The sequence below is a fragment of the Balaenoptera acutorostrata genome, chromosome X, assembly GCF_949987535.1.
Source record: "Balaenoptera acutorostrata chromosome X, mBalAcu1.1, whole genome shotgun sequence".
NCBI classification, from domain to species: Eukaryota; Metazoa; Chordata; class Mammalia; order Artiodactyla; family Balaenopteridae; genus Balaenoptera; species Balaenoptera acutorostrata.
In genome coordinates this window covers 90,223,492-90,237,949 of record NC_080085.1, presented here as the reverse complement: position 1 = coordinate 90,237,949, position 14,458 = coordinate 90,223,492, and the positions used below count along the sequence as shown (strand labels likewise).

At 42.4% G+C, this 14,458-nt stretch overlaps 1 protein-coding gene across 1 annotated transcript in view; it reads right to left on the bottom strand.

The window, feature by feature from the left end:
- ARMCX5 (armadillo repeat containing X-linked 5) overlaps positions 1-12,672 on the bottom strand; it is a 52,197-nt gene extending 39,525 nt beyond the window's left edge. The window contains 3 exon segments of the mRNA XM_057537679.1: positions 8,344-9,806; positions 9,809-9,994; positions 12,228-12,672. Of these exon segments, the coding sequence (XP_057393662.1) occupies positions 8,344-9,806; positions 9,809-9,994; positions 12,228-12,672 (2,094 nt within the window).
- Between the last annotated feature and the right edge of the window lie 1,786 nt (positions 12,673-14,458).

Genomic DNA, 14,458 nt, shown 5'->3' with positions numbered 1-14,458 from the left:
CTCACAATTTATTTCAGTAAAGGTTCCTCAGTAAACTGATGATATCAATCTACCAAATAAAACAACTCCTTCACACTATGTCCTCCGGTTTCAATAGTTTCTTGGTTTTCCCCTCACCCTACAATGACTACCTTCTTGGTGACCAGAGGTCTTAGAGGTACTTTCTGTTGCCCCTGCATAATTTTTACCTTGGAGTGGGGGCAGCTGTGAGGCTAGTGGCTGAAGCTCAGACTCACTGAAATCTGAGCTTGGTCTAGCATCAGGGTCTGATCCAGCACTCTCTTTTACTTTAAGTTTAGCTATTAACAGATAACAGTTACCAAGGGATTGTATATTTTACCTCTTTCTTATTAGTCTGCATTTCCTTATTCATCCAGTGAGACAACTCCCCAGGAGTTGGATTTGATGAAATAAAATTCATATTTTATGGCAAGACAAGAAAAATTTAAACGTAAAATTTTTCTCTGCCCCTTCGGGCTTCCTCCCTCTCCTCTAGTGTGTATTGTGCATCTGCACTAACCAGACCTCCCTAGGAGATAACCTTCCTTCTTAATCTTGTAAGGGGTCATGATGGCCCCCTACTCACTTTGTACATGTAGATCCTGATTGTGTAAACTGTCAATACATCACTTGATATATAATCCTTTTTCTCAAAAATGTATATAACTGTGCTTTGACCTCTAACAGGTGGAACAGTCCTCAGAGCTTTCTGAAAGTCTGCCTTCCTAGTTATAAGCCTCAGGCTGTCTCAAATAAAATTTTCTATTTCTTTCTTAGACTGACTGTCAATTTTTCATCAACAGATCCATCCCTAAATTCCACTGGTAACTTTTACCCTTAGTAATGGATTGTAGCACAGCTGTTGTTCCATACCATGCATGACCATGAATCAAAGGTTCCTCAACCCCCACCCTTTCATCCTTTCTTTTCCCAAACTACATGTTTATGTGAGCCAGGGCTTTCTAGCAAATCTCACTTCTCTGACACCAACTAAAGTGGTTCTGAACCCAATTCCAATGTGTGTGTGTCAGGGTGTTGGGGGGAAGATAGTTTCCTACAACAACAACAATTCTCAAATGCCAGCAAGGTGTCCTACGATTAAACTTAATTATGACACTATCTACCCAGAGAGAGCATCAGAGTCCACAGGTCAGGGGCTCAGTCCCACAAGACTGCTCTCCACTTCAAATGTCAATCTCAAGCCCAGGTTATTACTTGTGCTTCTGACCGACCAACTACAGATTGGAGGTTTCCACGACCCCCTCCTTGGACTTCAGATGCCAACGGCGAATCCAGGTTGCTACCTGTACGGCTAGCCAGCTACCAACTGGCTATAAATTAGAGGTTCCTATGGCTTCCTCCTTGATTTCAATTAATTTGCTAGAGTGGCTTACAGAATTCAGAGAAACATTTTACCTACCAGATTACTGGTTTATTATCAAAGGATGTAATTCAGAAACAGCCAGATGGATACGTAGGGCAAGGTATGGAGAATGGGTACAGAGCTTCCATGCTCTCTCCCAGCGCTCCACTGTCCCAGAATCTCCACATGTTCTCCAACTCAGAAGCTCTCCAAACCCCATCGTTTTGGGTGTTTACGGAGGCTTCATTACATAGGCATGACTGATTAAATCATTGGCCATTGGTAGTTGATTCAACTTCTAGCCTCTCTCCCCTCCCAGGAAGTAATAGGAGGGGTTTCAACTGAATATTACGACCTTCTAATCACAGAGTTGGTTCCTCCAGTGACGGACACCATCTTTGGTGCTTTCCAAAAGTCACCTCATTAACATAAACCCAGTTGTGGTGGAAAAAGGCTTGTTATGAGTAATAATACACCCGTTTCACCATAATGGCTCTGAAGTGGATTTTAGAAACTGAGGACAAGAGACCAAATATTATGACAAAACGGCTCCCATTGCTCTTATCATTCAGGAAATTTCAAGGGTTTCAGGAGCTGTGAGCCAGGAACCATGGATGGAGACCAAATATATATGAGAAATATATTTTGGTCCTCTGAGTGACCAATTATATTACTTATAAATCACAACATCACACAAAGCTTACTACAATAACTACAGCAATCTAAACAGTATGGTACCAACATAAAGATAGACATATATACCAGTGAAACAGAATAAAGAGCCATGAAATAAACCCTTGCATATGTGGCCAAATGATTTTTGACAAGGGTACCAAGATCATTCAATGGGAAATAGACATTCTTTTCAAGAAATGGTGTTGGGAATATCCACATGCAAAAGAATGGATTTGGAGCTTTACCTTATACCACATACTAAGTTTAACTCAAAATGGATCAATGACAAACTCAAGAGCTAAAATTTTGAAACTCTTAGAAGAAAACATAGGAAAGAACTTTATGGCATTGAGTTTGGCAATGATTTCTTGGATAGGACACCAAAACATAAAAAAAGATAAATTGGACTTTGTCAAAATTAAAAACTTATGTGCATCAAAAGACCCTTTCAAGACAGTGAAAAGGCAAGCCATAGAATGGGAGAAAATACTTGCAAATCATAATATATGATAATGGGTTAATATCAAGAATATTTAAAGGACTCCTAAAACCTAACAACAATAACAAAAAAGACCAAACAACCCTATTTTTAAGGATTTATTTTTAAGGGCAAAGGCCTCAAATAGACATTTTTTTCAAAGAAGATATGTAAATGGCCAATAAGCACATGAAAAGATGCACAACATCACTAGTCATTAGGGAAATACAAAGCAAAACCATGAGATACCACCTCACACACATTAAGATGGGTATTATCAAAACACAGAAAATAACAAATGTTGGCAAGGATGTGGAGAAATTGATACCCATGTGAATTTTTGATGTGAATGAAAAATGATTCAGCCACTGTGGAAAACAGTATGTCAGTTCTTCAAATAAATTAAACATAGAATTACCATATGATGCAACAATTCCACTTCTAGTTATTTACCCAAAATAATTGAAAGCAAGGGCTCGAACAGGTATTTGTACCACCAATGTTCTTAGCAGCATGATTCACAACAGCCAAAAATTGGAAACAACCAAAATGTCCATTGACAGATGTATAGATAAACAAAATGTGGTATATACAAACAATGAAATATTATTCAGTCTTAAAAATAAATAAAATTTTGATACATGCTACAAGGATGAACTTTGAAAATATTGCTATATGAAACAGCCAGACAAAGTAACAAATATTATAGATACATTCTGGATACATTGTATCTAGATTTGTCAAATTTGTAGAGATAGAAAATAGAATAGTGCTCACAAGGGCCTGATCAGAGTGGGTAGTGGGAAGTTATTGTTTAATGGATACAGAGTTTCAGTTTGGGATGATAAAAAAAAGTTCTGGAGATTGATATTGATGATGGTTAAATGACAGTGTAAATGTACTTAATGTCACTGAATTATACACATAAAAGTGGTTAAAATGGCAAACCTTATATGTTATTTTACCATAAGTTTTAAAAAACCATAGAAATGTACAATACAAAGGGTGAACCCTAATATATACTAGGGACTTTAGTTAGTAATAATGTATCAATATTCATTCATCAGCTGTAACAAATATATCACACTAATGCAAGAGGCTAATAATATGGGAAATTGTGTGTAGGGAAAGGAGGTGGTGGAGAAGAAGTAGTAGTATAGGGCTTCCCTGGTGGTGCAGTGGTTGAGAATCTGCCTGCCAATGCAGGGGACACGGGTTCGAGCCCTGGTCTGGGAGGATCCCACATGCTGCAGAGCAACTAGACCCGTGAGCCACAACTACTGAGCCTGCGTGTCTGGAGCCTGTGGTCCGCAACAAGAGAGGCCGTGATAGTGAGAGGCCCACGCACCGCGATGAAGAGTGGCCCCCACTTGCCACAACTAGAGAAAGCCCTCGCACAGAAACGAAGACCCAACACAGCCAAAAATAAATAAATAAATTTTTTAAAAAAGAAAGGAGGGCAATGTCTACACTATATACTAAGTCCCCTTAAAAAAAAAAAAAGAAGTAGTAGTATAGGGGAGCTCTCTGTACTATCTGCTTAATTTTTCTGTAAACCTAAAACTGCTCTAAAACATAAAGTCAAATAATTTTTTAAATGCCAGTATTATTGCATTTTTGGTTTGTTATTCCTTGTTTTTATTCCAGTGTATTTTATTTATTCATTTATTTTTATTAAAGTATAGTTGAGACAATATTATGTTAGTGTCAGGTGTACAACATAGTGATCCAACAACTAAATACATTATGAAATGATCACTACAAGTCCAGTAACCATCTGTCACCATACAAAATTATTACAGTATTATTGACTCTATTCCTTATGCTGTATATTACATCTCCATTACTTATTTTATGACTGAAAGTTTGTATCTCTTAATCCTCTTCATCTACTGCCCCATAATCCCCCACCCCCCTCCCCTCTGACAACCACAAATTTGCTCCCTGTATCTGTAAGTCTGTTCATGTTTTTCCAGGGTTTCTTTTTGTTTTCTTTTTCTTTTCTTTTTTTTTTTTGGCCGTGCAGTTTACGGGATTTCAGTTCCCTGACCAGGAATTGAACCTGGGCCACAGCACTGAAATCCCAGAATCCTAACCACTAGGCCACCAAGGAACTCCTACTGTTTCCATTTTGTTTTGTTTGTTTTGTTTTTTAGATTCCACATATAAGTGAGCTCATATGGTACCTGTCTTTCTCTGTCTGATTTATTTCACTTAGCAAACCATCAACAAAACGAAAAGACAACCTACTGAATGGCAGAAAATAATTGCAAATGATATATCCAATAAGAGGTTAATATCCAAATTATAAAGAAATCACACAACTCAATATAAAAAAAGAAAAATGAACAATCCAATTAAAAGATGGGCAGAGAACCTGAATAGACATTTCTCTAAAGACAGACAGATGGCCAACAGACATATGAAAAGATGCTCAACATCACTAATCATCAGGGAAATGCAGATCTAAACCACAATGAGATATCACCCCATACCTGTTAGAAAGGCTATTATCAAAAAGACAAGAAGTAACATGTTGGCGAGAATGTGGAGAAAAGGGAACCCTCATGCACTGTTGGTGGGAATGTAAATTGGTGCAGCCACTATGGAAAACAGTATGGAAGTTCCTCAAAAAATTAAAAATAGAACTAGCATACCATCCAGGAACTCCACTTCTGAGTATTCACCAGAAGAAAGCAAAAATACTAATTTGAAAAGATATACGCACCCCTATACTCATTGCGGCATTTAGAAGAGCCAAGATGTGGAAACAACCTAGATGTCCATCAATAGATGAATGGACAAAGAAGATACACACACTCATTATTGAGTAATAAATTTTCATTCTGTCTTGGTGTGTGTATGTGTGTGACATCATCAGTAGCAGCATCTGAACCAAATCTGGGGTGATAGTGTATTCTGTCTCTGAGGGGTGGCCACAACAGTCCCAAAAAGAAAATATATTTTTCTGTACAGTGGAGCCATGGGTTTCTGACAGAATGAAGAGAAAGGGAGAGGGAATTAATTGTAAAGCTTTTCACTTAATAGAGTCGTTCATCTAGGCTATCTTTGGTAATTGTAATATTGTATTTCAAAACTTTATATATAATGACATTAATGGATTTATGTAAATTATAAAAGTTCCTACCACTGTTCTTGGTATACCAGAAAAACGACATTACTTTAACAGGAGGCTCAAATGGAAAAGGCACAACCTTTGAGCCATTTCCTCTTGTTTCTTATCCATTTGAGATTTATACACCAAGGGATGACAGCCACAGAAGTTTTTGTTTTTCATACCAGACTAGTTTTGACTCAGAAGAAATTATCTGTTATGAAAACTGAAGGATGATAGTGTGCCCCTCCTCTAAAAGCTTCTTTGTACTTGGTCACTGGCTCACTGAGGGATGAATCATTAGTTCTGGATGAGGATTTCTCACCTAAGGTGCTTCAGAGAGCTTGAAGTCCCATGTGGCTTGAATGCAGGTGGGATATAATGGGGACAATGAAAATATGCTGAAGGATATAGAGCCTTGAAAGACTTGCTAGGGAATTTGGTGATGTTATACAGATGGATTCCCCTGAAAGTTCCTCATTTAAAATTGAGGGCAAATAAATAAATAAATAAATAAATAAAATTGAGGGCCCAGCAAAGGGTCGGTAGGTGCTAATAGTCCAGCTGTGTTGCAGGAAGATTTCCTGCTTTACTTGATGACAGGAAAGATGAGAAATCTACACTGATTTTTACCCCCAGCCAGCAACATATTGAGACAAGTAACATCTGGATCAGCCCTGATACTACATGGGCTTGCCTGAATTATTTTTCCAGAAAAGGACATGAAACAAGAAATGAGCAATGGGGTTTTGACTTTGAGTACACCCCAGGAACAATTTGGGAACTGACTCTGTCTTCCATAATTCCTACTCAAGGACAGACCATCAGCTTCTTGCTTTGATACAAACACCTACATACCCCAAACTCACTGTTCTCTTTAACTAACGGAAAATTCCACAGCCATCAACTGATTAAGTGTGTGCTCCATAGGGCATTTGAGACACAGAATATTTCCAAAGGGTCTGGTCCAATTGTACTGTGAAGATCCCCAATTCTGAAAGCAGTACCCACAGCTGGAATTCCAGACTATGGGAGTTTTGTGGATTAAAAACAAGTTTTAAAGAACTCCAAAAATCATCTAAGTTGCAACTGTATGTTGCAAAAAGCCTACCTACATTTTTTCACCCTTAATGCACAAATGTGGTTGGTTGTCTTTCATTTTAAGTCCTAGATATACAGAAGATAGATTCAGATTTGACCTCAACAGAAATTAAACTAAAGACAGCTGCTAAAACTAGGGGTACATGACACCTTGTTGAGATTTGTAGGTTTAGGCCTTCCCCCAAACACATAAAAAGTTAGGAGAGAGAGGAAGCTCAATAGAAAGACCAGTATTTGTACACTGTATTTCTCAATACCCAATTTCCCAATTCTGGGCAGTTAAGGAAAGAGGAATGATAACAGCAAAGGAGACAGAGGGTAGGAGAGGCAGAGGTGACCCCAGATCCCAATCTAAACTCTGGCATTCTATGCCACAAACTCTTAACCAGAACTTAGCTTTTATTAGATATAAACAGGAGGAGCTGAGGTAGTATAGACAACATGGCTTCAGCTCTGTAAACTGTACAAATAAATAGGATAGTGGGATTAGGGGAATTAATTTCTTCCTAACCACACACTCCTAAAGGACTTTGGTCTCCTGTGGCTGTCTCATAGAGCTGAGCTCTAATCAAAAGGGATCAGCACAAACACGGCACTGTCATCAAGCATAGGTGCAAATCACCAAGTCCAAAGCATTGGTCAGCAAACAAAATCAAGTATGAGAACAAACAGTCATAAAGATGGGGCAAATGAGATTTTCCATGAAGCAATTTTTGTAGTTAGACCCTAGAAAGGCCCTCCTCTGAGACCCAGGAATACAGGGGGAGGGAGTCTCAGATGAAGCAGTAAACTCGGTACCCCAAGATGAGGCACCTGGATGTTGAGGGCACAGTGGGACTAGGTCCTTTTAGAACCACACTTCCATGGCTTTGCTAAATGGGAATGAGAACCAGGAATTTTCTTGGAGGTTAAAAAGCTTCAAGATATCCTGATGAGACATCTTATGTGAAAGGCTGAGCACAAGTTCTGGGACTCAGACTGGAATGAAAGCATCTGTGTTCCTTTACTGCTAAGTCTATGTCTTCACTCCTTTCTCCAGGTCTGCCCAGATGTCAGCCAGTAGCACAGTCCTGTCTTCTTGTGTAAAGAGTGATTCTACTCTTTGAACATGCTGAAACTAAGTGATCTTTCAATGTAAACTTGTTTTGTTTGTACCCCACTACAGACACAGACAGTGCTCTTTACTATTCTGTTACTTGTGCTTTATCCCTCTGACTAGACTTCAACTTAAGAACTAGGACAATGTTTTCACCAGTTTTAGCATGCAACTTTATTTACACGTAAATGAAGTATTAAATGAATACACTTATGTCAACATAAAGCACAGAAGTATAGCTTACTCAGGATGAATAAGTTCATTATTAGGTCATATTGCAGAAGTACTAAAAATATCTCAATTTATATAGCACAATAAAAATCAACAAACATTCAAGCTCTCAAGATCATTTGGTATCCATAAAACTGGCTCCTTCAATCAGCACAGATGGCATAAATATTGAACTTATAATATGCATTCATTTCATATTACAACACCAAAAAATTATTCAAGGCTTTGTGAGAACATACGGCTATTCAGAGTTTGAGTATTAATCGTATAACTTTATCTCTCACCTCAGGATCACTGTGCTCTGCTAAGTCTTGTAGTTTCTGACCAAACTCTTTTGCTTCCTGGAATATGGAAATAAGTTCAGATTTAGTGAACTCTTCCTTGGTAAATAGCTTCACCTTCTTTTTGAATTGGAAATTTATATTCTCAAATATTTCAATGATATTAAGAATATTGGCCTTTGACTCATTTTTGTTAAAGGGTGCAACCAATGATGACAGTACTTTGGCACTGATCAGTTCTCTTGTATTGGCTTGATTTTTAGACAAGCGCGAAAACACTTTTAAAACATAAAACTTGGTTTTGCCACTTCCCTTGTTTAACAAGGTGAGGAAATCTGGAATGTAATTGACAATCATATGGTGGTCCTCAAATTTTACACTCAGCTGCACTAATAATTTTAGTCCAGCCAGTTGCTCAGGTGAGTTCAAAGTATAAGAGATTATGTCCTTACAAACTTGGTTTACATATGACTCTCCTGTTTTTGGTTCTCCAGAAGACTCAGAGTTGTCATCCACCATATTTAAAGTTCTAGGGTGTTCTTTAACATTGGGATTATTGACCAAGTTTTCAATCATAACAGTAATACCTACATCATGAATTATATCTTGGGTAAATGGATAAGCAGGACTGATACCCATTATCATTGTAGCTATTTCATGAATGAAAGGATCCCTAGTTAACTTAAGTAGGGCAACGAGTTTATCAAATTCTTTAGGCTCTAAACTAAAAACACGTGATTTGCAGCGGCAGGCTTTTGGATTGGGCCCATACTTTTCCCTATACTTAACCTGTTTTTTGAGCTCAGCTAAGGTCTGGAAGTAAGGCCCATTATAGGGTGGGATCTTGGTCAGAGGCCGAATCCCAAGAGGAGTTTCAATCAAGGTCTCAACCAGAGTCCAGTTCCCTTCTGGAGGCAAGGATCGTTCCCCTCCCTCTACTGGGACTAGGACACAAAACCTGGCCCTTGACCATGCTGCCGCTTTTTGCTTTATAGTAAGTTCGGGTTTGGGTTTGGGTGTGGGCCTGGGCTTTTCCTGGATCTTACGTGGAGGCTTATACACTTGAAAAGGGGTCTCTTCTTCAGGCCAGAACCAGGATCCTACACTAGGCTCTTCTCCAGTCCAAAACCAAGAGCAGACATTTTCTTCAGCCTCATCACTGGACTCGATTACAATACCAGCTCTGTCCCCCACCCTCAACTTGATGCTGGCCTCTCTCCTTCTCTGGGACCTGGACCCAATATTGTCTTTATCATCAGCCTTGGCAAAGGACCTGATATTGGCTTCACTTCCAGCACCAGCCTTGACTTCATACTTGGTCACAGCACTGACCCTGGACATAGGCATGGCCTTTGACTTGGTTTGGGACACTATACCAGGTTCTGTAGGGGGGTCTGCCTTAGTCTCAGCCACAACTCTAGTCTTAGTTTTAGCTTCCATCTTGCTCACTTCCCTTGTCAAGGCACGGCCTCAGCGTAGGTCACTGCCTGTGTCCTGGCCACTGCTCCATCCCCAGGCTTGGCCTGGGTCACTGGTCCTGTTTCCAATTCTGCCTCAGCCACTGCCTTGGCCTGGATCTTAGCCTTGGCTCTAGTGTTGGCAGGGCCACTGATTCCAGCTTTCAGGCCAGCTCCAGCCCCTCCTCTGCCCTTGCCTTAGCCTCGAAGCCAGTCATGATCCAAGTTAAAGGCAAGGCCAAGTTATGTATCCCCACCCCCGTCTCAGCCTTGACTGAAGGTCTCTCCCAGGTTGGTGTTTTCATACAAAGTCCAGTTGTCACTCAGCCCCCTTTCCAACTATAGGCTCTGCCAGTGATATAAACAACGTGCAGAGGAAGCTCACTCAGGGAAGGGAAGGATGGCTGTGTGCCTGAGCGCAGCCCTGTGGAGGGTGGTGGTCTTCAGCCACTCCAAGGCCACCAGATCTGCCACTGAAGTTGGACCTAGGGGTGGAGGAAGGAAATGGGGCTTTGAGTCTTTTCCAACTTTTTGCTCATGTTGATTAGCACAGAGAGACAGGAAAGTATGAAAATTCAGTGCTAAGTGTAAAAGGCAGATAATTAGCAAACTCCTTCTCCCTTCATTTCATGCTCCCTACTACTGCAGTTGCAACCGATCTTTTTTCCAGACACAAAACAAGAGTATGGAGAGTGGAAAAGCTGAATGGGAGTGAGAGAGACTGAAGAATCCCTAGACTGGCTCTCTACCCCTACTGCACCCAAGCACATCTCCACTACTTCATCCTACAGGTCTACTGAGGAAGTCTCCACATACACTAACCTTCTCTGATCTGGAGTAATTTTCTCCTCCTTTCCTTGCTTCCAATGATGACAAGCCCTACAGCAGACCTAAAGGCAGATCTATGGACAAATAAACAAACAGGAGGATTGGAAACTGATCTCTTGGTAGACTGACCTTGGTCCCTGGTCCCTATATATGTAGTTTGTCTAGTGTTTCCCTCCTTCTGGTCCCTTCCCCCATTGCCTGCTTCAGGACTGCTCCTCCTCCCTGTTTCCCACCATTTTCCTCTTCAGTGACTGCCCTGGCATTTCCCTGTTTCAAAAATGGGCTGGGGTGAAGTATAAGAATAGGAAAACCAAGTGGGAAGTAATAAAAGCAGGTATTACCCTTCTATACCCCCAAAGCTTAGGAAGGCTCCCAACTAATTCAGCAGGGGACCAAACGGGTTAATAAACTGGCAAAACAGAAGAGATAGAATTCTCTAGTCTCAATCACTCTACCCTCACACCAATCCAAACAGATATAGGACACATTTCTCTTCTTCATTATTTCCTAGCTTCAAGTTGGGTTACCATTTACAAGCCTTCACAACAACTGAGAGTTCCACAGACCTAAGGACAGACCTACACGCAAAGATTCACAAATGCAGAGGTAAATAAATAAATAGAGACAATGGAGACCGAGCCCTTGGTAGAGATCAGCACATAGGACACTGATCCTTTCTGGATACAAGTACCTGATTGCCAAAAATTTCTCTCTTTCTTCCTCCCCTCCCCCAAATCTCCAAGCTCCTCTGCTCCATTCTCAAAGTCTGACAATTCCCCTGCAGAGACAACTCAAAAATCGCTGCAAGATAGTGGTGGTGTTAGTAGGGATGGAATGCTCAAACCATGGAAATTGGCTTCGAAATCAATGAAAAGTATGATTTCCAAATTTCATCTAAGTTCTTGTGTTTCCTTTTTCTCCCCAAAGCCTATCATTTTCTTCAACACAACGGGAATAAGGGAGGGCTGTTTGGAAAGCTGGCAGAAAGGAGATCTGGAATTTCCCCAAGATCCCTACCTGCTCTAGTCTTAGCCATCTACCACATCCAAGCACTGACCTCTCTACAGAAATTAAGCCAATTTTCTTTTTCTTATACCCTTTGAGGTTCACTGCCCCCTACCGGTCTTTACAGAAACATAGAGTACCGCAAATGCAGAAACAGACCTACACATATAAACGCATGATACATACTCAACGACCCAATGAAAAGACAGTGGGAGAGACTTGGTTATTAATAGTTAGCCTAGTAACCAGGACAGGAGACCCTTTTCTAATCCAGGGCCTTGATTATCAAACACTTACAACCGCTTTTTACACTCTTTCCCTCCCAGGGCTCCCCAGACCACTGCTCTCACAGACAGCAAGCAGCAGCCCCTCCTCCTATTAATGTAATCCATCATTTCTCCGCTAGAAGCCGCTACTACACTCCTTTCCCTCCCCAAACATGGTGGGTGGGGGGAGGGCAGTGTCTGGAAATCAAGCTAGCAAGAGGCAGATCATTTTAATTTATCACTGCGTGCCGCTCAAATGACCCCTGTCCCTCTCTCCCTCTCTCCACCCGTGCCCCATGACCAAGTCACATTTCCCACGTTCATCTCTGACACCCATATCCACACTCCCAAGCAATGCCCGCCTTCTCACTGACCTGCTCTGCTTGGATGAGAAGCAGTTTTTTCATCTCCTTGCCTCGAGGGTTGCCGAGCCCTAAGAAAGAGGGACGGACAGTCAGACGGATACAAGGACACGAGACAATGGCGGCGACTATGTTTGGGGTTTGGCCCGGCACGGCGGATTCACGACGAGATACCTGCTTTATCAGATGAAGGGCCGTAACTGGCAAACGACTGTAACTTTCTGGAATTTCCTTCTCCTTACCGCCCCCAGGACTCCTCAGGGACCCGCTCCTAGTGATTCTTTTAACAGCTACCTTTTCCTCCGCAGACTTTGTCTCTCCACGTCCCCAGAACCAAAACCGACAGCGGGAGCAGCAAAGGGGAGTTGAAGGCGATCCGGCCTCACCGAAGCGGAGTGATACCAGGCCTTGCATAGCGCCACTTTCTCTGTCGGCGAGCTCCGTCCCGCCTACCCTGGCCGTTTCGGTACTGGAGTGGGAAGGGGCGGGGTCTGGATTTTTAGAAAGCAGCGCTGGACGGAGAGAAGCCGACTAAACCAAAGGGTCTCGGTATTAGTTCCCCTCTGTTAGGGAGCTCCTCCACCCCAAACCTACAATCTATTCCCCTGAACTGAAATGTATACGGGTTTCGGGAGGTGGCATCAGTGAATCCGCTTCGGCCCGATAAGGCGGACGGATACGAAAATATAGTTGTTACAAATTCCCTTCTCCAAAGCCTGCGGCCCGCCGTAGTGGGTGGGTTGGGGGAGGGGGCCGAGGTAAGAAGGTCAGGAAAGAGGCTCAAGACTGAAAGAGGAAGGTGAATTCTTATCTAGTCCAAAAACTATGCGTCCCCTTTATGAGAGAAGCCCCTTCAAAGCGCCCTTCTCAGCAATCAGCCTTTTGAACCAAAGGGCAGGGGCGGGGCGGGGCGTCTGGAAAGCTGCTCTAGTCCGACTTGCTGATCAATATCAAACACCTTAGTCTTTTCTTGTTCTTCTCTAAGTTTCTCGCCCTTATTGCCTACCGTATTTCTTGCACAGAAATAGTCGAAGGTAAGGTGGGATGAGAATATAGGGAAGCACAGATGGACGGAGAGAAGCATATTAATACCAAACTACCCCGGTGTGTACATAAGGCATTCTTATGCCCTGCCTCCCCTCCTGACGCCCACGATATTTTCTGCACCTAAACATGCAGGAGCCTGAGCATGGGTATGTGGAAAACAACTCTGTACTCATGGAAGAGGATGAATCTCAAGTATCTTTGTACTCTTGAGCCACCTCCCACCCCACAACCCCACCGCAGGGTTTCCTTATTTGTCACCTAAAATGGAAGATGAAGTGGAAGAGAGTTAAGAAAGCAGCACTAAAGTGAGAAGGGATTAAATGCCAAACTATCTCGTTGCGGGGCCCTTTTTACGCCTGACCCACCATATTGCCTGCACAAAAAGTCAGATGAGGTAGAGGAAATATCAGAAAAGGAGGCTGGGAGAGGAGAGGCGATTTAAGCCCAGACCACCCCCGAGGTTCTGGGCAGCCCTCCCCAGTTCTGCTTTCACTGTTCCTGGGACCACGGACGGGAGGAAGGTGGCAGGCAGCGACCGTGGAGGCCGAGCCACTGCCCCTCTTCTAAGGGACAGCAGCCCTAGATAGACCTCTGGCCTGAGGAAACAAACCACCTGTCTGCACCAGTGTGGTCATCCTCTCTGCCACACTGCCATTTTCTCAGTCGCAGTGGTAGCACGGTAGCACACTTTGCCATTTCGCCGCCCCCGCAGTTGCCCAGGAAAGAGGGTCTTTCCCTGTCAGAACCCGCACCGGCTCAGACAACCCTCCCTGTCTCACCCCACAGCCAGGTGTCAGGCACCAGGTACGGCCTCACCTGGCTCCTCTTCACTGTCCTCTGTAAGGAAAAAGGGACACTACCCATGCACTTCTCAAGGGAGATCCTAGCTGCTCTCCTGACTTCTCTCACCACTACATCCTGCCTAATGAATGCATATGCTCATTCTCCCTGAACATATAAATTTTTTTTGATTTTCCATTCCAAGTTGAAAAAAGTGAGGGGCCATTGAGTCATGAATATTCCATGGCACCTTCTACTGTTTGCAGATCAAGGCCTATCTCTAGGTTTGTCTTTGCCTTTGATGTCTGTAACCCCAAGGCTTAGCCTAGTGTCTGCCACATGGGAGATGCTCTGTGTATAATTTTCAACGTAG